The sequence below is a fragment of the Vanellus vanellus genome (assembly GCF_965231255.1).
Source record: "Vanellus vanellus genome assembly, chromosome: 4".
NCBI classification, from domain to species: Eukaryota; Metazoa; Chordata; class Aves; order Charadriiformes; family Charadriidae; genus Vanellus; species Vanellus vanellus.
The window spans coordinates 20,076,402-20,101,491 of NC_138909.1; the positions used below are offsets into that span (position 1 = coordinate 20,076,402).

The following is a 25,090-nucleotide window of genomic DNA, read 5'->3' on the forward strand; positions in this document are numbered from 1 at the left end:
AAACAAAAAAGAAGGGACGCATGAGTTCGAGGGAAAGATGTAGAGGAAGTTCTTGGGCAAATCTTGCTTAATTCCATTTGGGACGTAAACCTAAACCACCCTGTTCCTCCTGCTTCAACTGCCGTCGTCGATTGTGGGTATGCATGTCCCTGGGCAGATGAGTGCTGGCTCTGAAGTACCCAGAAGGACGCCGAGCAGAGAGGGGATGTTGGCTAAGGACAGAGCTATGTACCATGCCATATTTACAATTCTGGACCTTTGGGCTAAGAAAGGAGTATTTTCAGATTCTTGTTTACAGTGAAAGCCTCTTCTCTCTCTGCCACCTGGAAAACTGACTACAGTTCTAGGGGGATTTTTACAAGCAGCTGAGAACAGTTGAAATAAAGATGATGGTTGTAGGGTAGCTGAGGAGGAAGGCAGAGCCTGCTGCAGTTGAAACTAGTATTTTTAATACTGCAGTGAAAATTGCCAGAAATTGTTCAGGAGGAGCAAGCTGGGGTGGAAGAAGGAGGAGTAAAATAAAGAATGGATTAAGGGAGTAGCTGATTGCTCCCAGTGAGGGCGGGCTCCTCTGCATGATGCTGGAACAGTATAAAAAGGGTTGTTTTACAGATCTTACAGAGATTGAATGCAAAATTCTACAATCTCAAACAAGATGGAGAGATGCTCTTCCTCTTAGTTGTGACTAGCCCAGTTTGGGGGTTTTTTAATTAAATTGTTCACGATAAGGAAAAGGAAAACACATGGAGTAAGCTTTGTGGTCTGTAGTTTGCAGCCTTCCATGGAACATGAGATCTTTATATATCACATGGACTGATAAGCATTTAATGGTTCAGCAATTGCCTTGCCCAGGGACGCCTTAGCTTTCCAGACATGGAAAGATTTCTATTTGTTACTCAGGGCTATCAATGCTGCCAATTTGGCCAGGTTAATCCTGAAAGACTAATGTCAGCCCACACAAAACTACCTTCAAGCAATTTCTGCAATTAACCTAATTAATAGATAATTATTAACCTAATTAATTATTAACCTACAAGGACAGTACCAAGTTATTTTATCCACCAACTTAAAATTTTCTATTGGACCGATTCATTTGTTAGTTGGCACTCCTTCCTAGCCTTGTAAAACTTTTGCAGTGATTACGCATAAACATCTTACACTGAGACTCAAATTCTAAGAAGCTTTCTTCTGAAAGAAAACGTAACATGATAGGAAAAAGAATAACTAGACAAAGAAAAGTAGAAATATATAAATACTATTTAAAAAAGCTCTAGAAACTTCATCTTCACCCCACTTTGCAACAGGCTAACATTCTTAGAATATAAATAGAGGTTTTTAGAAAGTCAACATTTAAGTTTTTGCCTGTTTGTTTGCTTTTAAAAATGAAAACAGAATTAAGACAACACTTTTTAGAAAACTTTTCCTTGCACAATTGCAGAAAGTTCTATCATACGATTGCTTTAAAATTTCACCCCTAGTTTTCAGAGCTTTGGTAGCTGTAGCTTTACGAGCCCCCACAAGCTTCAAAATTATATGCAGAACAGATCAGATTCATTTTGTATCCCTTATCGTTTATGTCAGTTTAATAAATTATTAGTAGTTTGAATAGCACTAAGTGTGACAAGATATTATGTAGCCACAGCTACATAATATTAAATAATATTAAAAGAGAAAAAAACCTTAAATCAGGTACATTAATGGTTGGGTTTCTTTTCTTCAGCTTTGTTTTGTTTTTAACACAGTCATTATAATAATGAAACAGTAATGTTTCTGTTGGTGAAAATTCCCTGCATTGAAATTTTCTGAGAAAAATCAGACTGGTAAAGCCTTAATCTTCAGAATCATCAAGTAAGCCAAACTGTAATTCATTCCAGGGTCATTTAAATAACTGCACAGTAGAGATGGGAACTGAGTCTGGTTACTTACGATGTTCTCGGCTGAGAAATAGGCAACGTTTCTGAAGGTGCTTCATACTGTTCTGTAAATCAAAAATGAATCAGTTGGTTTTATTTGCCTCACACTAAAGTAGGTATTTTAACCTATGGTCTCTGAGCATCAGATTAGAAAGTCACCTTCTTCCAGAATGCAATTGTTTGCCATTAAGATTATTCATCACTCCAAACAGGGTTTCCTAACGAAATACTGCTTGCTCTCTGTTGAACTGCTGTCTTAGTTTCTAGGTAATGAGTGTATGCAATTTCTTAAGCATTTTCTAAATTCATCACTGTTCAACGTTGAATTAAATTCCTTAATCAATGTAAACATTTGATGTTCACTTCAACGTATAGCACACAACACACAACTATCTGTCAATACACACATTAAGTGCGTTTTCTTTGGATTTCTACTTACTCTGATTCTGTGCTACAGATCCAACATGCTGTGATTCTTAGAAAGAAAGGACAAAGTGCAAATTAAGAATAAAATAAATCAGCTCTCTCTTAATAGCAGCATATTGGTTACGTACTGTAATAAATACTTTGACTAACTTGTCAAAGTATGACTTTGAAGTGTCCAATAGTCTAAGCTGGCCTGACATAGCTTAAGATGGACAGAGAAGTGATACGTGCTACTGCCACCAAAAATGGGTTCCTAGCACATCAGTGGTATGTGCATTTTTGAAGAAATATTAAAAAAAAAATTATAAGAGCTGCCAAACACTTCTGTTTAACACAGTCAGCAAGTATTTTTGTTGGCAATAAAGATGAAATGGTTTTTATGCGGCAACAGAGATGAGATGCTTAAAATGTTTCGGAAAAGCAGTCACATTTCAAGCCCACAATTGTAACAAATGTGTAAGTCATTGAAATATTAATTCATTCATCCCCCTCTGGCTCAAACGTCTTTCAACTCTAAAAATACAAATCTTGCTTAAAAAAATAAAAAAGAGGAAAGACAGTTACACTACCATATAGCCCACTCAAAACCAATTACTCAGAAGCACAATCTGATCTAATTCTCAGTAAAATGATACATTGCAAGCAGCTGTTATACAACTCAAGATCCATTGTGCTTTAATTTGTCTGACTTCTAAAGATAATATCTCCTAACAGCCTTTATCTATGAAAGAGGGACAAAATCAGATGAAAACACATGCAAGAGCCGGAAAGAGTTCCTCTAATTTATCAAAAACCCTGGCAAAAAGAGGGTGTTTTACCTTTGTTGGGAATGGAAATTTGGAAGGCTCTGCTGTACTAGGCGTATGAATAGCTGTCAGGGGAGGTGGCCATGAGTGGGTCATTTCCTGGAAAGAGATTGAGAGAAGCGGCTTACAGTATTTTTCGCTGATACACACAGGTGAGGTTTTAAGCTTAAGAGGTTCATACAGATCTTCCCATAAAGTCCTTATTGACCCGATTGTAAAGCTGAGCTGGTACCACAGCAAGAAACCCTCCTTTGATCACAGCAGCCAGACCATGGAGAGGACTTGCTCCTCTTCTGCAAGCATACTCCCATTGCCCAAGTAATAGCAATCTTAGTGAAGCTCGTAGAGAGTTAAGTACATATTGTATTTGCAGGATTAGGCCTCAGTCTTACAGCTATCACAGTTAATAAAGGGAAAAGTAAATAAAACCTGTATGAGTAGTTCTGGGGTTCCTCAAAGCACAGGACTTTCCTGTTCACAGAAGTTCTTATAACCCCTTACAGCAACAACACTCCAAAAGGCTTTTCACATAATGTGAGGACGTCAGCCAGAGAGTGCTGACTGCCAGCCGTTCCCCACGCTATTCTGCCTGGACTATTGGCTTTTGCTCCGACCGACCAAGACATCTTTGACGCAGAGCTCTGGGACGTAGTTTCAAACCAAAGAAAGAGACTGCCCGATGTGCTATGTCTTCAGGAATTCTCCTGCCCTGTTCCCCTGCCCTCACTCTCACCCACCATCACTAACAGATGAATGAAAGTTAGGAATTATGTTCGTGCGGAACACATCTCATGATGAGCATGCACCACACGCAGTTTGCTCAGGGGCTTAAAAATAAAAATTATGAGAAACGTGTCGGTACAAAGTGCATCTTTGTACTTTTGGCATGAAATAGACTGAAGCGTGAAAGTCTACTGTGCCATAATTTACAAGTGCCGTTTTTTCAACAAGGCACAAATATGAAAGTTTAGGAGTGTCCCTAGTTTCCTTATCTATTAGGAACAACATGAAACGCAAAGATACATAGGGAATGAAACCACATTGCTACCTTTGGCTCTATAAGAAGGGATTAGAGCAATCTGCAGGGGTTTCTGTGCAAAACTTGGAAGCAGCCTACAACTAACCTGAGTGACTATTTGATGGCACTGTTACCACCCTTGCCTTCTCTTTTCTCCCCTCCCACTGTTCAGCTCATTGCTCGCTTCACTGACTAGCTCTCCAATCTTTCCGTAGATTATTAACTCCTCAATACACTGCACTACACCTCTTCATGCATTTGTCAGTGCTTCCCTGTGGTTGCTACAAAAATAGTGTTATGCGTTGCACACAAGGCAAGAAGACAGGATGTCTTGTGAAACACAAAATGATGCAGTATTTCCAGGAGGAGTACTTGTGCTGCAATACCAACCAGTGCACAGCAGCTAGTGAGCACCTGTGCACAACTACCTTTCAGCTACAACACTGCCTCAAGAACAGCTTCTCGAGAGCAATAAAGGCATCAGGATCTGAAGCAACCTGAAGCAACAGTGAGGGAAGCGAATCACAGAAACCAAACACCTGTTAGGACTCCCGTGTCTCAGAACAGCATTTGACATCAAGGAACTGTCTTCTCAGTATCAGAACGACCAGCCATTTCTTACTTTATTAAAGTGTTTTTTACTGAAGACCTTTATTAAAGGTCCCAGTGCATTTTCACACCCTGCACAGTGAATGGGTGACATGTACTCAGAGCCAGCTACTGGAAGCCTGCACACTGCTCACAGAGCCGACTCTAACACAAAGTTACGGAGACGGTTTTGCATCAGAGCTGCCTTAGCTTTGCACGAATGGACTATAATTACAGTGAAGAAGAAACAGTGCAGCAGCAGTGCCCTGCGCAGGCAGGTGGGACGGATGCAGGTGCGTGCTCCTGTTCAGGGCCATGCTGCTGGGGCTGGCAGTATGGACAGCAGGCAGCATGTCCAGCCCCTTTGGAGGAAACACACTCAATAATGGCAACCCCCTGACTCGACAAAGGAGCAGCTCTGGCTGTTTCAGGTGACTTGTCAGTCTTGCTCTTGAACTGCACCACACTGCATTACACTTACATACTGATAGGAAGACCATTATTGGTCTTCCAACTCCACCTGTATCTGAAGCTTTTATCTTTACTTCTCCACGGCATATCCCAAAATACACCACTTTTAGTGACTACAACATCCACTGACAGAACAGAAACAGAATGACATTCTTTCCCCACACGCTAGTTTAATGCATGCAAAATATAAGCAACCACAGAGACTGATTATTTAAGAGCACCTACCTTCAAAATTTCTTCAATGGAGTGGACATCACTGGGGAAGGTTTGCTACAACAAAAAAAGAGGGAAGCAGCATGAGTTTGTTTTGTTTTTACCAACTGACATGAGACACAGATGCACTCATTAAACACTGGCTTACCAACAGTTCTATAAATTTCATGAAAGCCCATTAATAATAAAATCCTAGTAAGAATTAAAGGCCCCATCAGAAGGCCAGTTAATAATGCACTTCTACAAAGCCTGTTCTTTTCAAGTCTTTAGTAGAAGATACATTCTAAGAAAGATTAGAAAGAAGGAAAGTGAAACAGCTCATTCAACAGTGGTGCTCGTTCAGCTGGCAGGATTCCTCTTGTTTCGTGGCTCACGTTCTTCTACGAACTCATGTGCTTTCAGCAGAAAAAGAAGCCAGTACAAAGCCCTAAGCTTGGAGAGGGCAAAGCAGAGGTGGTTTTAAGTGGAGGAATCACACACCAGACCCTTGAATGCCAGCTCTTGGGCTCGTGGGAACATCAACTGATATTAAAAAATAGAAAAGCATACAATTGTAACTTGCGCAGTTCAGAACAAAACCTTGAACGTACTGCTGAGTAGGAACAACATGGTGATTTCTGGAAAAGTCTGCAGATGACCTCGATCAAGGGACTGCCCCTGTGCTTCCCCCACCCGTTTCACTGGAGCCCAGGCAGTGACCACCACATACGTGCCCACCTGGCATGGGCCAGGACTCCCGAGCGCAAGTGTGATGAGGACCTCTGAAAGGAGGCCATCTCTTTGCTGGTGCCCTGGCACTCCAGCAGTGCCACCTGAAGGGAACCAGGCAACAGCCGTAGCAGCGCCCACAGCTGCCTTCAACCAGGCTCCCGAGCCCAGGCACAACAAAGCTCTGGGGAAGAGCACAAAACGAAGGCAATGCTGGTATTTGCCAGTTATATAACAAACAGCAGACATTGCAGCCTGTGCAAACACATAAATCTGCTTTTAATGTATCAGCAAAACCACTGAGCGGCTCCTGGCAGGACACCCTCCTGCACACGTGCGACACCACGCATCAGCAGTGTGGGTACCGCTGGGCAAGGCGCAGGGGCTGGGACAAGCACAGTGAACGCCTCCTGCTCCTCAGGCACGTGGGGACGAGAGTAACTGCACAGCCAGGGCGAGCGGCGATGCCCCCTGACAGAACCCACCTGCCCCATGCCCAGGCTGTGCCTGGTGGGAGAGGACGCAGCAGCAGGGCCCTCCTTCCCATGCCCCTGGCAGAATTAGGTGCTGGGGATGCTCTGCAGCAGGACCTGCACTGTTTCCACGCACTGACTCGCCACCTGGCCACAGGGAACACCACTTCACTTCGATGGATCGGCTTATCTACTAGCAACGCATGTGTTTTGAAAGCACATGTCGTTTACACATCCTTTCCCAACCATTCCTATCAAAGGAAATCGGAATGAAAAATAACCAAAGGGCTGAGTAGTTAAAATGAGCAAAGTGCATCCAAGACCAGCTTCTTGCCTATAAACAAGAGATTCAATGGAAATGTTCAGCAATCAGCATAACCGCTGAAAAGGGAAAGGCCACTGAGACGATCCTTGTGTTAAAGGAAGAGGGTAGCGAGCTACAGTGCCCCATCAGAGGGATCTTCCCCAGATCAAGGTAAACAGCAGAGCAAGCAAACACTTCAATCAAGTCAAAAAGTGTCATCCTTCACACTCTCACAGAAAGGTCACTCATCTGTTTCCCATATGCTGCACTATTTGCATTGGAGGGACGAGAGCAGGTGAGGAATCTTCTCTTTTCCCTGCAACCTCATTTGTCTATGTCTACAAAAGGCTCTCATTGAGGCAGCGCTCATTTGACAAAGATTTGACTTCTCTTCAGAAAATCATGCACGGATAGCTGCATCTGACCTTACTCACCTCGAGACAAACAGAAGCTGAGGCACGGCCAGATAAGTCACACGAATGAAGGCAAGGGGCTGGGATCTTGCTTGCAGAAGCCCCCCACAGCAGGCAGGAGGAGGGGAAAGGGAGAGCAAACAGCAGGGAACTTCTACCACACAGCAAGAGATCGGGAAGCTTCAGAACTCACAGTGCCAAAACGCAATCTCTCTTTTCCCCTTTTTCTTCCCAGCAAGCTTAACTTGATAGCTCAAACACCTAATTTACTTCTTAATTTAATAAGTGGTGAACAGCAGGCACAGAAAAGCAGCGTTCAACCAGCAGATTACTGCAGAAAGCTGCTGCGATATCCCATGAGAGCACCACAGTAAAAAACCTTCCCACAAAACATAACGAATCAAGATCCCACCTGGACAAAGTATTCAAAAACCTCTCTCTACAATGGATCAATTGCAACAAATCAAAATCCGTTTGCTTCTCCCATTCCAGAAACTTGAGTTTTATAAAGTGATAACTGATGACAAAAGTGGAATTCAATTAACTTGCGAATCAGAGAATATCTGCAACAGCCAGTTTGGACCTCTCTTATCCTTGCCAAACAACTCACAGCCCTTCCTGAAGTTCTTTCAGATAAGCCTGAAGAGGCTTTGAAATTGATACAGGTTTACATACAATGAGTATTCATAGTGCAATTGCCAGGAGGATTTATCATAAGCCCGAAGGGCACTGTTCAGTGACTGTCTGCTGTTCTTCACAGGTCCGGTGGCTTAGCAGAAACCACTTTCTTCTTCGCAGCACAAAATTTAAAGGAAAGCAAACGCACGACTGCACAAGTACTGCAGAAGTCTGCAGCGGCAGCACAAGGACCTCTATTGTTTTTAAAGGACACAAGTATCCCCAAAATACGTGCAGCTCTGGAGGTACAGAACATAAGGTTTACTTTTGTCAGGATTGCTTTCAGCTTTGCCCAGCAGTTTATTCCCACAGCCACTGAGTTAGGACACGCTAGGAAGCCCATGCCCCTACTAGAGTCTCTCCCTGAAGAGGACAGGTTTTCAGGCATCTTTAGTCTCTGTTCTGCCATCCTGCGGCACCCTAAGACTGAAAAACTGAATGACGCTTTCACCAGCAGGAAAGTGTGCAACAGGCAAACAAAACTGCTGCCCACAAATGGACTTGCAACACCCATATCAAATACACGGTGAAACGTTTGCTCGAGAGATTAAAATCACAGACTGTTCAGGACACGCACAGAAAATTTCTTTTCAGTGCCAAAACCACAACAAAACTGGTCAGGGCCATTTGACTGCACCAGGGAGCCCTCCTGTCTCTTGGGTAGGTGTGCAACTGTCATTTCTACCGTAAGTTGCCACTGCAGCCCATCAGTCCTTGTGCCCCAAACCCGCTGGCCCTGGAGAGGACGGGCGTGCACCCTTTCACTCTGTCCCAGCTGCAGTGACTCTTACAAAGCTAACCGTCCAGCGCCTGAAGGAGTTGGGCTTTTCTGCACCCTGAGTAATGTTTTGCCCCCCTCCTCCTTTTTTTTTTTTTTTTTTTGCCCCTATAAGTCACATGTCAGCTGTATTTCAGCCTGTAAACTACCATTAAACCACAACTGCCACCCAGCAGCAAGGGCTGTCCTTGCCACTTTGAAGAGAAGAGTTTAAGGAGAAATACAACGTTGGTCAAAGAAGAAGAGTTAAAAAGCCATAAAGCCAAAGAAATACTGAAACGAGATCAGCTCCACTGAGGACTGTGGGCATAGAAGATCAAATATTACATGTTGCTGTCTATCCCCGCTAGCAGTTTGACAGCCTTTACAGGGAACAGTACATCGTACTCCCCACAGACAACTCGATTTAAGCCCTGTGCATATTTGCTGGCTGACACTGACATCTGCACAATCTCCAGCTAGGATTTCCTCATGCCACCTTCATACTCACTGTCGGTTTGGGAATGATGCAGATGCCTCCAAGTGCCACTCACAAAACGTTTTGACGGCCAAGGCCAAGCGCAATCACGGGACATCCAGAACCGTTGAGTCCCTGGGTTTTTGTTTTCGTTTTGCTTTTTAATGCCAACATTCCTACCCAAACTGATGCTGCGCTTCGATAACAGGTCTGCAGGGCAGCATGCTTCTCCATTTACCATCTCCTCTAGCAGAAGCACCACCAGAGCCAGCCGCACATGTCCAGCTGCAAGCAGGTACTCACATCTGACCTAAGACTCCAGCCCAGTTCCTCCACTGATGCAGGCCCGCAGACTCTGGAGAGGCTAAATAAATGGATGTAACTTGGAAAGAAATCTCGTTCAGAAAGACAGAAAACTACTTTAAGACAGCAGGCTGAAGAAACTGCCGCCTTTGTAATTTGCAGCGCTTATCCAGAAAAATCCGAGGGAACAGCTAGACACAGACCTTAACATGGTTCATGCCCGTTACATGACCAATAATTTAAGGGGCAAATTGAAAATTATTCTCAAACAATAACATATGATGGGAGCAGAATCTGGACTGATGAATTTCCATAATAAGTTTTGCAAGGCTAATTTAACAGATGACTTCCTTACTTGCAAGCTTAAAAAGCAAAGAGAAGGGGTTTAAAAAGGTCATAAAGACTTTTTTCAGGTATCTTTTTGATGAGGATTCACGACTTAATTGGCATAACAGATGTTTCACAATGTCAAGGATAACTTTGGTTTTAAGGTTTTTGGGCCAAAAAGCTAGATAAACAAAGTCAAAGCCATTAAATAAATTTTGACTACAGAAAAACGCAGAGACTACTCTTATTAAGACTTCTAAGCCTCTCAGTCACTAAAGAACAAGCAACATGCTCTTAAAACGGTGAGACGCTGCCACATTCTCTCCTTTTTATAATTTTTGCAATAGATATGTTTTTCCAGTTCACCAACCCGCACAACTGGATCATGAAGGCCAAGTAATGTTTTTGCAAAGACCTATCATCTCAAAGTTAAGACAGTGCTACAAGGCAATATGCCTGAAGTACTCTTAGGTACAACTGAAGTTGTCTGAAAAGGACTTCACTCAAACCTTTTTGTTCAATGTAACTTCAACGTAACAGCTCAGACCAGCATGACCTAAATCCCACATCCACCCTCTCCCCACCTTGCTAGTTGCACAAAAAAAAATCACCCACTTCCTTTTTCCTCACTACTAATGACCTCAGCCAAGAAGAAATCTCTACCTGCGGAAGCTTAAATAAAAAAAGAAAAAAAGATGTACCATATATTTTGAGTTTTTTTGGGGGGGAGCTGTTTTATTTTGATTCAGGGTTTTTTTGACAAAGAAGTTGTGTGCTTCCATTTAACATCTACTGTAGGTACAACACTTTGGAAACCTCTGATAATGCAAGTGCATTGCCCAGATAATGAAGTGGGGAAGGACACACAATTCAGAGTCATTTCAGGCAGCACTGCTATACTCATCTTCCTTCTGGGAAAATGCAGTTGAGGAAGTTACTTCAGAGAGATTAATTGATGAATTCCTACAGATTCCAGCAAATCTGAAGTGACTCTTATACTGCACCTGATACTTGCATAACTTGAAAATAATAATTTTTAAAACTTTATGAATGGGGTATTTTAGATTTTCAAAAAGACACAAAGAAAACCTCCAATGCAATCAAAGTATGTTTTGCTACCAGCAAGTTTCATTTTCCCTAGAAAGCACACAAATGGGCAAGATTGTGTCATGACACTCCATGCATGCACGAAACTAGTTCCAGGCACTGTTTTTGCCTCAGTACTCTGAACTACAGATCGGGGTTTTTTTAATTGCTTGTAGCTAAAAGATTAGAAACAAAAGAAAACGATGACTTGGTTTTGAAAAAACTGCTTAAAAGCAGTTATGTTTGAATTTTGTGTTATTGCTCAGTTGATTTAAAACACACACAACAAGTCACCCCAACAGCACTGATTTATCTTAAGACTTATTGTGTGGGTTTTGTGTTGGTGTTTACAATGGCATACCCAGAATAGGTAAAACATACACCATCAGCCTCTTTCACGTTGAGACACAGAATAGTTTTGGAAAGCGTATGTGCAGTTGCACTTAAAGTACAAGGATAAATGTAGCATGTATGCCAGGTGGAAAACCTTACGACTTGGGAGCTGCAAACTATCATTTAGTAGTCAGTGGCAGTTCTATCTGTAAGCAGCATTTCTACTCGGCTGTAAAAATACCGTTAAGTGTGAGTAGCTAGGGAGCGGTGAAGTGAGACTGTCAGTTAAGGACCAAAACAAGCAAGAGTTCCCTGGAAGTGTAGGCTAAAGATGCTATATCTGACCTCTGAATGAATAATACGTGGTGCTTTTCAAAACCCTTGTACAGCATTTCAACCTCTCTCATTTTTCCTCTTGCTTTTTTATGTTCACTTTTGTAACTTAAGTAGGTTGTCTCGGAAGCTTATATCTCAATGATAATAGTGACTTCTTCAAAGGGAATGATAAACAAAGCAAAGGTGGTGAATACCAGTAGTTGAGGATTAATTTGAAGTTAAGAGAACCAAAATATCAAGATTTTTCCCCCTAGCTAACTATAAAAGCATCTTAGTATAGGAATTTGTCAAATCTGGCATAGTAGAAATTAAGTTTTCAGCAGGAAAAGGTATTCCTTCTTATAAACTATGTAAATATCCTGTGATCCGTAATATCTGTGAACTAGTTTGTGATTTTGGAATAAGTAAGATCTTTCTCTTAGGTATCTTTTGAAGGAAGAATACTTACCTTGCTTACAGCACCATCAGTGAATATTCTAGGCACGTGTGATATTACTTTAACCTGCCTGGCCCAGTGCAGCCAACAGCCTTGTCACTGCACAGGACGAGGAGCTGGCAACAACCCTGTGACCTACAGCAGAAATGAGTATGACTTCCTGCTTTTTCTCCAGTACCGATGCCTGAGGAGTTCTAAATTTAGCATGGACGCTTTCCAAATATCCCAGAAGAAAGTCAAGTCTGCTCCTAGACATGCGACTTACATTTTTATTGTAGAATAATTTTTTTGTTACTTCAGCCAGTCCACTTCCTCCAACACCAGAGTCCATGAGCAGAAATCACTGAACTACAGCAATCATCAACTCTTAGCATAAAACGAAGAATGAATGCATAATAAATTAACCAGAAAACATGAAAACCAAAGTTTCGTAGCCAGCGTAAGAGAGGAACACGCTACTAAATACCCTCTCCAGAGACTTTGTCTTAAAACCTTACAAATCCATTTGCTTTCCTTGCCAAAATCTAACAGAACTCCTGCTTGTAAGCTAGACCAGTAACTCCATGCTTTCAAACAGTATTTCATTTTTTCTTGTGGACTTCATAATCTTCCACAAAACGTGTGGATGCATGGCCTAAATCTCACTGAGGTGGCTTTCATGAGTTCTAGGCACACAGAGCTGAAACTTAAAATATGCTACTGAACTGGAAAAAAATTTGCTCTTCCCCTAATGCTTAAGTTTTTTTTTTTTTCCAAATAAAAAGCTGGACTTAACCTAACTGAAGCTCACAGTAGCAGGAAGAGTGAAATACTCGAGTGGCAGAAGCAGAAAAAAACCTTCTCCCCATTGTCTGTGGTATCCCTGATTTGTCTTTCAGCCCTGGGAAAGCTATGATGTTAGTATGGCTACAACTCCTTTAGTCCGAATTGTATAAAACTTAGACACCTTAAATATCTTCAGCTAAGCTGGGTAAACAGTATAAAATAAAAGCTAGCAAGCAGGAGCAAACTTGCTCCTCATTGTCATGCTTTAATTATCAATCTGTTGGATTAATAAGGTTGCTAGATAAAAGGAAATAATTTTCATTCCAAGATTTTTCTGTAAGTGTAAATTCTTGTTCTCTAATTGTGTAGAAGCTTTTTATATTTTGCTTACATTTGCATAAATGCATAAAACGCTTAAGGATTGCTTTAGCTTTTTAAGAGACCGAGGAAAGCTGAGTAATAAGTATGTACAAAATACCCATCGGGGTCAGATCAATAGTTTGTCTATGGCAGCAGTGATGAGAGATGCTATTTAAGGACCAAAGAAACACGGTTGTGTGTGGGCCGTGTCGCTTTTGTTCCTCTGCCATCCACAGCAGTGAGATCAGGAATGTTGGAGGATACATCCTTGCCTTTTCTTTTTCTTGTCTTTTTTTCAAGAAGCGTGGGCAACAAGTTCACAAACAATGGCTTTTCCTAAAGGTACCTGCGTAGGGTTCTTGACTGTGGGTCTTTTTTCCCTGCTTTCTCCTCCCACCTTCCCCAAGTAAGGTTATAGGTAGTATTTATAACATGTAATCAAATTGTTAGGTACTACCAGTACCTAATGTCTCATCATTTTTTGTGTTGGGTTTTGTTTTTTTTTTCCAAACAGGAACATGAACAGAATTTAACTGCATTTTAGGATTTGACTCCTGATGGGCTGGATTTTGTCTTGGCATGAATTTTTGAAGATGGACACAGTGCAAGAAGAAACAGCCAATGGCTTCAGAATCCATGGTTCCAGAGCAGGCAAAACAACATCTGATAAAGGGAAAAAGGCGGCAGCAACAGCAGCAGCAGCAGCAGCCTAGGTCTTCCAACAGTGACGGTGAAGATGACATCTTTGTATTTGAAGCAAATGAGGCTTGGAAGGATTTTCACAGCTCTCTCCTTCAGTTCTTTGAAGCTGGAGAGCTCTGCGATGTTACACTAAAGGAGATATTGTCACACATCCATTGCATTTAACAGCCTGAAGATTAAGCTATGAATACGTATGCTGGAGGTGGCTATGAATTTGGGCAGGGGTATGGAAAGCATAGAATACCTGTTGGATCTGAGGCATCTCTATCTAGGTGTTTGTATTTTGCCGTACTCTGGTGACCAAGTTACAACTCAGACCTGCTTGGGATACGTTGATCTGATGTCAGAAGTACAGGGCAGATGGAGTTATTTTGCTTGAACAAAATACAGTAGCTCAATGCATATTGAGTTCAGGATTCTTATTTCGGCTTAACTGTCCGTCCTATCGTAGCCAAAACTGACATTCCAGTGAAAGACTGAGGGTTATTTTCTTCTTTTTTTTCAGGTTGGTCCAAAGCTTATCTCCTGCCACAAACTGGTGCTAGCTTGTGTTATACCTTACTTTAGAGCCATGTTTCTTTCGGAAATGGCTGAAGCCAAGCAGACATTGATCGAGATCAGGGACTTTGATGGTGATGCAATAGAAGACCTGGTGAAGTTTGTGTACTCCTCCCGGATTACTCTGACAGTGGATAACGTCCAGCCTCTCTTGTACGCTGCTTGCATTCTTCAGGTGGAACTGGTAGCAAAGGCGTGCTGTGAATACATGAAGCTGCACTTCCATCCCTCCAACTGCCTGGCAGTCAGGGCATTTGCGGAGAGTCACAACCGCATTGACTTGATGGACATGGCTGATCAGTATGCTTGCGAACACTTTACAGAAGTGGTGGAGTGCGAAGACTTTGTGAGTGTGTCACCACAGCACCTCCATAAACTCCTGTCCTCCAGTGACCTGAATATTGAAAACGAAAAGCAAGTTTACAACGCTGCTATCAAGTGGCTGCTAGCCAATCCACAGCATCATGCGACGTGGCTGGATGAAATACTTGCACAGGTAGGGCAGGCTGAGGCGCCGTGTGCCTGTCTTGTCACTGGTTTTGTTGTCTAATCAACTGTTTGTCCTTGGGTAGATCTCATGATGAAAATTGTTCTCGGCAGTTGGCACCTCCTCTGGTATTCGCAGTTGTGAGTTAACAGTAGAATATCAGGAAGAAGTCATATTCTTCAGTTTCTCTTGTGAGATGAGTACTCACTACATGCTCGTGGCTGGGGAGCCAACAAAAAGCTGCATCTGTGTTAGAGCAGAAAATTCTTAGATTTACACATAGTAGAGTACATAAAGCCATCACTTCACTTGGTTTGATACTACTACAGCCTGAAACACTCACTTCCCTTGCTGGTAAGTGTTTGTACTCAAGAAAAGAGAGCAAAGCTGTTGAGGAGCTTTTTACGTGTCTAGGAGAGTAAAACTGTAACGGGGATGTGTCATATCAAGTTGTGCTACTTCTAGAATGTTCCTATACTTAATTAACAAAAGACCAAGACATGTTAGCCCTATAAGCAGGCTAGGAAACATATGCTAGACCATTTAATGCTCACTAGGCTAGCACTGCTGGTTACCTGTAGGAGTTAGCAGTTTAATGATCTAGACTTGATGAGAGTCCACTGCTTCTGAAAGAAACACATACGGGTATCAAAAGGTCACTTAGCTGAACTTATTTAAACACCCATCGGACCTCCTCCTGTCAAAGCGTTAGGTACGTCAGTTATTCAAGCTCCGTATGCGTTGATTATGGGAATTTAAAATACAGTATTTGAGACAGGTATAGAGAACCTGTGCTGGGGAGGAGGGTGGTACATGCTGTGCACTGCAAAATGCCCTGTGAATCTTAGCAGGTAGGATCAACTGTGCCATTTCAGTTGTCACTGAACTCCAGCTTGAATGTTTTGCATTCAGCAGAAGTGCTAATATTGGCATCATGTGAGTAAAGAGAGGTCCACTAGAACACTGCTGTCATTGTCTTCATGCATCATTTTTCACCTTTCCTGGTAAAAGATCACAACTGTTTATTAACTGTCTTCCCAAAACTTTCAGTTTCATCTAGACTAGCATGATGGTTTTGGTAGAAAAATTCCTTCTTTAGTACACTATAATTAAATTTATAGGCAATATAATTTGAGATTTAAAAAAACCTTCATTATTACCCAGGTGTACAAGTAGATGAGATTAACATCTTTGTTTTATTCATGGTAACCAGTCTAGAATGAAACAATGAAAAAGTAAACCCCTTCCTGTAAATATGGGTTATTTGCCAGAGTATACGGAGCCATCAGGTGATTTGGACATTATTGCTAGCAGAAAACATGCCTGTGCTTCGCGATAGTTATTATCCACATCATAACCAGCCTTAGGGGTTGCGCTGTCATCATGAGGTTCTGAATTTGTCAGCCTTGTGCTCTTACTGCATCACTTGCCTCATGAGTCTATGAGCAGGGCTATGGCTGTGCTTTTAATCGGCCAAAACCAAGACAGGCCAAAGTAAAGGAAGAAGTGGGACTGAAAGCAAGCGGGTAAGGAAGAACTGGTAGAAACACTTGCTTACTTCAAGGCAGGGACATTTGTCAGCCATGTAACAGCACCCTTTTGCTGCTCTGAGAAGCACTGGAGATACTGGACTTCACAATTGCTGCTGAGCTAACTGGGAGGCGCCTGACAGCATCGATTCCAAACCTTAGGAAGTCAGATGCTGGTTTGCTTCAGTCCCCCCTGCTAACACCTGTCCCACCTTTGCACCCGATTGTACTTCATATTCCTCACTGTTTCTCTCAAAAGGACAAATGAACGGTTTGCTGAAATAAGTGACTGTGGGGAGGAAGACATTTCAAGGCAGCCTTGGAGAGGCTGACCTTATTTCAGATGTGCCCTGTCGCTGGGGATTGCTCTGGGCAGTGACCACCTATAGCCTTACCCAGAAGGAGCCTTTCTTTCCTCAGCCTGCTCACCAGCTCTCTGCTAGGGAACCACAGGAAGGATTTGGGGAAGGAAACAATTAGCTCTCAACGTTGGGGTTTTTTTAATCCTGTAGTCTGTCAAGTCCACACTAGAGAAAGGTGTTACTGCACTATCAATACCTCCTTAATAGACAGACACTTAGTTCATGCTGATAGTGTTTCCTCTTTGACTTGCCACCCAAAGAAAATCAGCCATTCTAGCAAAAGCCCTCTTATACTGGCATAGCAATGAGCTGAAAATTCACCCCCTCAGCAGACTAACCTGACACGGGCTATCCTGGTACAGTCACGGATGCTGCCTGCATCACATCAGGCAGGTGCAGTTGCAGTACAGGCAGCGGCACTTCTTCCTCCGCTCAGCCTGGGCCAAGGGGCAGTTCTCCACCGCTGCTTAAATGCAAAGGGTTGTAGCAAACGTTTGTCACTAAAAAGAACTGTTCATATCGCTGTTATTCTGGAAAAAAAGTATGAACGCCTCCCTTTTTAGTGAAGAGCGTGGGGCTGGCAGCTGGCTCAGAAGCTGCCATCTGTTATGCTTGCGTCACTGTAAATATGGGTTATTTGCCAGAGTATACGGAGCCATCAGGTGATTTGGACATTATTGCTAGCAGAAAACATGCCTGTGCTTCGCGATAGTTATTATCCACATCATAACCAGCCTTAGGGGTTGCGCTGTCATCATGAGGTTCTGAATTTGTCAGCCTTGTGCTCTTACTGCATCACTTGCCTCATGAGTCTATGAGCAGGGCTATGGCTGTGCTTTTAATCGGCCAAAACCAAGACAGGCCAAAGTAAAGGAAGAAGTGGGACTGAAAGCAAGCGGGTAAGGAAGAACTGGTAGAAACACTTGCTTACTTCAAGGCAGGGACATTTGTCAGCCATGTAACAGCACCCTTTTGCTGCTCTGAGAAGCACTGGAGATACTGGACTTCACAATTGCTGCTGAGCTAACTGGGAGGCGCCTGACAGCATCGATTCCAAACCTTAGGAAGTCAGATGCTGGTTTGCTTCAGTCCCCCCTGCTAACACCTGTCCCACCTTTGCACCCGATTGTACTTCATATTCCTCACTGTTTCTCTCAAAAGGACAAATGAACGGTTTGCTGAAATAAGTGACTGTGGGGAGGAAGACATTTCAAGGCAGCCTTGGAGAGGCTGACCTTATTTCAGATGTGCCCTGTCGCTGGGGATTGCTCTGGGCAGTGACCACCTATAGCCTTACCCAGAAGGAGCCTTTCTTTCCTCAGCCTGCTCACCAGCTCTCTGCTAGGGAACCACAGGAAGGATTTGGGGAAGGAAACAATTAGCTCTCAACGTTGGGGTTTTTTTAATCCTGTAGTCTGTCAAGTCCACACTAGAGAAAGGTGTTACTGCACTATCAATACCTCCTTAATAGACAGACACTTAGTTCATGCTGATAGTGTTTCCTCTTTGACTTGCCACCCAAAGAAAATCAGCCATTCTAGCAAAAGCCCTCTTATACTGGCATAGCAATGAGCTGAAAATTCACCCCCTCAGCAGACTAACCTGACACGGGCTATCCTGGTACAGTCACGGATGCTGCCTGCATCACATCAGGCAGGTGCAGTTGCAGTACAGGCAGCGGCACTTCTTCCTCCGCTCAGCCTGGGCCAAGGGGCAGTTCTCCACCGCTGCTTAAATGCAAAGGGTTGTAGCAAACGTTTGTCACTAAAAAGAACTGTTCATATCGCTGTTATTCTGGAAAAAAAGTATGAACGCCTCCCTTTTTAGTGAAGAGCGTGGGGCTGGCAGCTGGCTCAGAAGCTGCCATCTGTTATGCTTGCGTCACTGTAAATGGTGAGACTCAGTCAGTTCAGCCAGTTACTCCAACTGTGTTCATTTCTGTCAGGTACGGCTGCCTCTCTTGCCCATTTGTTTCCTTATGGGTGTTGTGGCAAAGGAAGAGATTGTCAAGCAGAATCTAAAATGTAGGGATTTGCTGGATGAAGCAAGAAACTACCACCTTCACCTGAGCAGCAGGGCAGTGCCAGACTTTGAGTACTCCATTCGCACAACACCAAGGAAGCAGACTGCTGGTAATTAAATGTGTGTCTGATTATCCCATAGGGAGTGGTGTGGAGAAAAGGCGGTGCGTCTGTGCAGGGTTAGGTAGCTTGGTAGAAATGGTTGTTAATGACTTAATGCAAAACTGGGAAAGCCGTTGTGTACCTCTCTGGTAATTAGCTAGTGTGCTGCATTGTCCTAGCAGAACTTTAGCTGTCATTTGCTTTCTTTAAAGCATTATTTATTTATCCTGATTGGCTCTATCTGTATTAAAGCTAGAGCTGTTAAGTATCTTGTGACCAGGCAGCATGCTCACAGCTATACCGACAACAGTGGACACTTATCTTTTGGCACGAGAAGGTTGAGCTAACTTTTAAACTCTTTGGCTAACCTACACCAAAAGTGAGTGATGAATATTAGACTGCAAATCCGAATTTTTACATTTTTATATTTAACAATGTTGATCTCCCTGAGCAAAAAATCACAAAAAGCATATTTAAAATATGCATTGGTTTTGCATCAGCATAGATAGTTAATTGCCATAACAGCATGCCAAGCAAAGGCAAAATCCAGCACCCAGTTACGCAGGGCAATGACTGTGCCCCCTGAAGTGAAATATGACTTCTCCCGAACTACATAAGTTTCAGTTCACTCTGCTGTACAACTTTATCCCCCATCTTCCTGCTATTTTTCTGGAAACCTGTTTTGTCTTCTTCAGGTGTGTTGTTTTGTGTCGGTGGTAGAGGTGGATCTGGTGACCCATTTCGCAGCATTGAATGTTACTCTATCAGTAAGAACAACTGGTTCTTCGGCCCTGAAATGAACAGCAGGAGAAGGCACGTGGGTGTGATCTCTGTGGGAGGTCAGTAATGCTATTCTAAAGGCACTTGTTTGCTCCTTTTGGTGGAATCGGTACTTTTAATAAATAAATCTGTCTTCCAATGGCTTACCTGTTGGATATTCTTCAATTTAGTAAGGCTTCTTCCCCACGAAGGGGTTTGTGATTCTGAAACAATCTGAGAGCATGCTTACTGAAAAGATATTACTGTGAACTGGGAGTTGGGGTGGTTCAGCCTGCAAGAGGCTCTGGGGACACCTTACTGTAGCTTTTTAATACTTAAAGGGAGCTTGTAAGAAAGATGGGGACAGACTTTTTAATAGGGGCTGTTGCAATAGGCCAAGGGGTAATGGTTTTAAACTAAAAGAGGGAAGATTTAGACCAGATATAAGGAGACATTTTTTACAATGAGGGTGGTGGAACAGGTTGCCCAGAGAGGTTGTAGATGCCCCATCCCTGGAAACGCTCAGGGTCAGGTTGGACAGGGCTCTGAGCAACCTGGTCTAGTTGAAGATGTCCCTGCTCATTGCAGGGGGGGTGGACTAGATGACCTTTTAAAGGTCCCTTCCAACCCCAACTATTCTATGATTCTATGAACGGTACATAGCCTCTTCTCTTAACAGGCGATTTAATTTTTTTTTAACCCATTTACAAAAAAATAGCCTTACACAGCAGAGTCACCGAGAATTTGCTAGTACTCATACTAGCTCCCTTCACACTTAACTCCATACAGGCAAGTCACTAAGACCGTAAATCTTCCAAGAACAGACCTACCTTTATTTTTGGGTCTCCATCTTCTGAAACCAGGTCCGTGCAGTCCAGAGCAGCTTAGCACCCATGATGCAACTTCTCCTTGTAAACGGTAGCTCCTGTGTTGCTGCAGCAGAACAGAGATTTCCCCACCCCCCACCCCCCGCCCCCGTAAATCTGGAGAGACTGATAGAAATGTCCAAAACTGATCTGACCTGCAGTACTCAAGTGATGGGAAGATTTTTTTGTCTACATATCTCAAGCTTTGTATAAAAGTCCAAGTTAGAAACAGATCTCTGGTTGAGTACAGCATATAAAAATATAAAGTCTGTACTTACTAAAATCTTGATATTGAAAACATTTGAAGACTTTAACCTTTATTTGAGCTTGTTGTCTCCACATAGGCAGGGATATTGCATAAATGAAAACTGAAGTGTTGCCAAGCAATCTCTGTATCAAAAGATGCATATGTGTTTCGGGTAAAGTCTACGCAGTAGGTGGACATGATGGAAACGAACACTTAGGAAGCATGGAAGTATTTGATCCTCTCACAAACAAGTGGATGATGAAGGCATCAATGAACACAAAGAGGTACGTGATCCAAATTTTAAGTCCTAGTCTGCGATAAATAATTTCTTGCTGACGCTGAAAAACACCATGTCTGTCCTGTCTTTATTTGGGTTTCCAAACTGTGCTATTTTTAGTTTTGGGTTGTTTTTTTTTTTTTTTTCCTGTTTTGGGGCTTTATGCTATCAAACACCTTTATTTACTAGCTGTAAAGCAAATACAAATTTGCATCACATACTTGCATACATCACATATTTTCAGAAACACAACGTTGTGTGTAACATACTATTTCAGTGCAAAACTGCATAATATCTCTCTCTCTCTAGGGAGAGGCCCTGGCTGGTAACATTGGTTACGTTTACACTTTGGCTTTCTTTTGTCACTATTCTTTTCTTTCTTGGGGGCCTGGCTTCTGGAGCAGAGAGCTCTTCTACTCCAGCTGTGCTTACATTCCCGTATCTAGGGCATTTCTGCTATGCCCGATAAAGAACTTGAAACTGATAGACTTCTGTGGGTTTTTTGCGCTTTTTAAGAATGAGCAAGATGACTGCCAGTGAACACGCACAGTGAAATTCTTCATGCCCAGGAAACCTTCATGCTGCCTATGTTTTTGCCACAAAAGGCCAGACGCACTAAAACACTTAAAGTCAGATTGAGGCTTTTTCTTGCCTTTTGACATTTAGGATTCTTTTAAGGAGTCACAGATGGGTAATTTTTTGTTTCCGCTGTCATTTAAATCAACCTCTTGAATTCTACATTCTGTTTTGTTATTTGTTGTTTCTAAAAGCATCATGTACAAGCAGGAGTGAACTACTGAACACGGCTAAGTCCTCAAGCTATTTGTAGCTGTGACATAATCAAAGTAAAAGACCCAGACTCCCAGAAGGAGCTTCTTACTCCTCCCTACTGCCACCACCACAGGGCATATTCTCTGCAAACATCAGCCCTAGATTTCTGTGACATTTCTTACTCAGTACCTTGGTAAATGGAAGGGCTGCTGTGCCTTGGCTACGCTCCATTCCTCCCATTCATGGACATGGTGTCCGAATACTTAGTTGAGAAAAAACTGCCACCATTGATGCCATCTATGTTACCTGGTGAGGCAATGCAAGATAAGGTCAGGGTATCTCCCCAGTGTGTGTTCTGTAGAAAGACTGTGCATCCCTTGCTCCTGCCTTGGTATCTTCGCACCTGCCCTCTGTGTAATGAGGCAAGAATGTTCTCAGTGAAATGGTGAATCACCTGTCTTGGTACCTAAAGCAGAAACTTAATGCTTCTAATGAGTCTAGACCATACTTTGCATTTTGTAATACTGATTGTATTCTCATAATTGTAGATTCAGTAGAAAAAAATCTGACAACTATTTTAACACAGACTTAATAAAAAAGAAGAGAATGGAAGAAATTGTAACTAAATCTTTCTAGAGTTCACTCATCTAATATCCAGCGCAGGCTTGCTTTTAATATGTATTAATATCACCCCCCAAAAAAATCATTCCCAGATTGTAGCAGCAGCTATACCAGCAAAGTTAAAACCAGCAGGTTTTGGTTCTCCATAAAACAAAATGTGGTTCTTCAATAAAACAAAATAGGAGGCGTAAAATTCAGTACCAAGAAATCACATAGCTAAGCTAACCTCATATATCTAAGCGTGTAATTAGAAGACTTGGGTCTTGGGTGACATTCAGTCAAAACAGTATTCCGCGTCCCCCTGCCTTTATTCTTTAAACAGGAGCTTTGTCTTTTTGCAGTCTAGAAATATTCTAGCTGCAACAGTCCTGTTCATGGATCACACAATAACGTAGAGGTGCCTGGGAAAGCTGAGGTGAAGTCAAGATAAAACTCTAGAGCCCCTCTCACGGGAGGATGCAAACATACGAAAGACTTTCAGGATAAAGCTGCAAGACTGATGCAGGTGTACAGAGGGCCAGCCGCAGTTACTGGTCATTATTTATTATAAACTTCACTTTTAACATTTTCATTACTTTTTCCCCCATAGTTTGAAACAGGTACCAGTCAGGTAACATTGCACTTGATGTGTCTTTCCCATTCCTTTTCCTTAAGGACTTGCACTGAGGTGTTGATCCTGTGGTTTTGTTAGGAGAGGAATTGCTCTTGCCTCCCTTGGTGGCCCCATTTACGCAATAGGAGGTTTAGATGACAACACTTGCTTCAGCGATGTGGAAAGATATGACATTGATTCTGATCGATGGAGTGCAGTCGCCCCAATGAACGCTCCCAGGGGAGGAGTTGGCTCCGTAGCCCTTGTGGTAAGTGACTGTTTCCTCCCAAGTTGAGGCCATCTGAGGAACTGAACTGCTTTTCCCATCTGCTTTTACAAGGCAGAACACAGGATTTTGAACAAAATGCAGCTGGTAGGTCTTAGCACCTCTGGTCATCAAAATCCTACTGAGCTGTGCAAAAGATGAGGATATTTAGGATAATACTCAGATCAAACTGAACTGCCGATTTTTGAGAAGCTGTAATTTCAGAATCATTTGAGGCAACTGGTACAGGGACTCATTATTGAACTGTAAACCAGGCATGGGGTGAGGAGAGAGAGCAGCAGTTAGTACTGCTGAGCCTTACCCAACAGCCCTGCTACGCATTTTCTGAAGGACTCGAGTGCCATTTAATGTAACTTATTTTCGGGAATGTAGTCTTAAACGTTTCCTAATTGTGTAAGAGCTTTGTAACACAAAGCGTCTCAAGTTTTAGAAGGTAACGACATCCCTGTTGCACACTAAGAGAAGTGGAGCAGAGAAGTTCACTGCCCATGTCCGAAGGGACTGCTGGCAGCAGTGGAAATAGCAGGTACTTGGTCTGAAACCTGTCTTTCAATGTACTTTCTCAAGCTAATATACTCGTTAGAAAGCTGAAAAGATTCTTGACCTGAGCTTACCCACTAGAATACTGGGATTCTCAAGTCTTCAAATAAAATTTGTAGTAACTACCCCCCCAAAGGCAAGTTTCTGTTGAGAGGTCATTCCTGAAGTAACGAGTGTAATTTGTCCTACTTTAAGATGGCAGTGTGTGAAAATGTCAGCTTCAGAGGTGTCCGAGTCACCATTTTTATACAAAATGGAAACGTACGGTAAAAGTTGCAGTATTCTGTAAAGACCTTTAAATGCAGTTCTAGGAGATGACATGTCCATTTTCAGTAGCCAGTAGCAACTCAGTGGTAATTCTAGAGGTACAGGCTCTTTTAAGATAGTTAAGCCTCAAAACAGATGACTTAAAGCTTCTATAAACCAAAGAGAATCAGCAACAAAAAGAATTGGAAATAAACCAGTACTTACACGAAAAATTGAAATATGAACTTGACAGTGTTGTGTACAAAGTTCTGTTGTTACGCATTCAGAAGCCCTGTATTCCAAGTAACGTCCAGCTGGAAAGACTGCACATTGCTGTTCCTGCATCACCACGAACAGACCGACAACTGACAATCCTTTGTGACCAAAGTTTGTTCCAAGTGACGAGGGAGAGCAGCAAACTTCTCTGCACGCAGTAGCAGGGAAGAGGCAGGGCAGTACGACCATAAGGTACAATCACGTTTCGCTGTTGAGTTACTATCATTTAGCTTTTCTGTTTCAAATGGCTTTGCACTTTGGGACAAAGTGGACGGTACTGTAAATAATGAAACATTGCAATAAAACATTTGTACTTCAAAGCACCTTGTTTCTAGCATGACTGGAGCATGCTATTGTGGGGAAAGGTTAAAACAATGAGTCTTTTTTGGTTTCTGCAGAGTATAATTCCCAACCGGAAACCTTTGTCAGCAGAGAAAATCCTGCGTTACGGCTGCAAACCATACCACCCTGCTCCTGCCCTTGCCCCCCGGCAAGGATGTTGACACCGTTGTGGCTCTTGACCTGGCTAGGAGGGCTGGAACCAAGAGGTGCAGGTTCCCTCTCTGGAAACAAACACGTTTTTCTATGGATGTCCTGGATAACACTAAAACTTGAGGGGGAGTGGGGGGAAGATTTTCCACAAAGTAGTACTGACT

At 42.7% G+C, this 25,090-nt stretch overlaps 3 protein-coding genes across 3 annotated transcripts in view; 1 reads left to right on the forward strand and 2 right to left on the reverse strand.

The window, feature by feature from the left end:
* The window catches only part of LOC309671217 (AF4/FMR2 family member 1-like), a gene marked incomplete at its 5' end in the record, with an annotated part of 38,361 nt that extends 28,594 nt beyond the window's left edge, over positions 1-9,767 (reverse strand). The window contains 3 exons of the mRNA XM_082482422.1: positions 1,927-1,978; positions 2,353-2,380; positions 9,753-9,767. Of these exons, the coding sequence (XP_082338548.1) occupies positions 1,927-1,978; positions 2,353-2,380; positions 9,753-9,767 (95 nt within the window). The remainder of the gene's footprint in view (positions 1-1,926; positions 1,979-2,352; positions 2,381-9,752) is intronic.
* LOC309670951 (kelch-like protein 8) overlaps positions 1-25,090 on the reverse strand; it is a gene marked incomplete at its 5' end in the record, with an annotated part of 421,963 nt that overhangs the window by 283,606 nt on the left and 113,267 nt on the right.
* On the forward strand, positions 13,814-23,445 carry LOC309670952 (kelch-like protein 8; the record flags this gene model as incomplete). The annotated part of the gene is made up of 6 exons (XM_082482092.1): positions 13,814-14,029; positions 14,400-14,948; positions 18,776-18,962; positions 19,649-19,785; positions 20,991-21,109; positions 23,186-23,445. 6 exons carry the CDS (start codon positions 13,814-13,816, stop codon positions 23,379-23,381), a joined length of 1,404 nt encoding a protein of 467 aa, XP_082338218.1. The 3' UTR covers positions 23,382-23,445.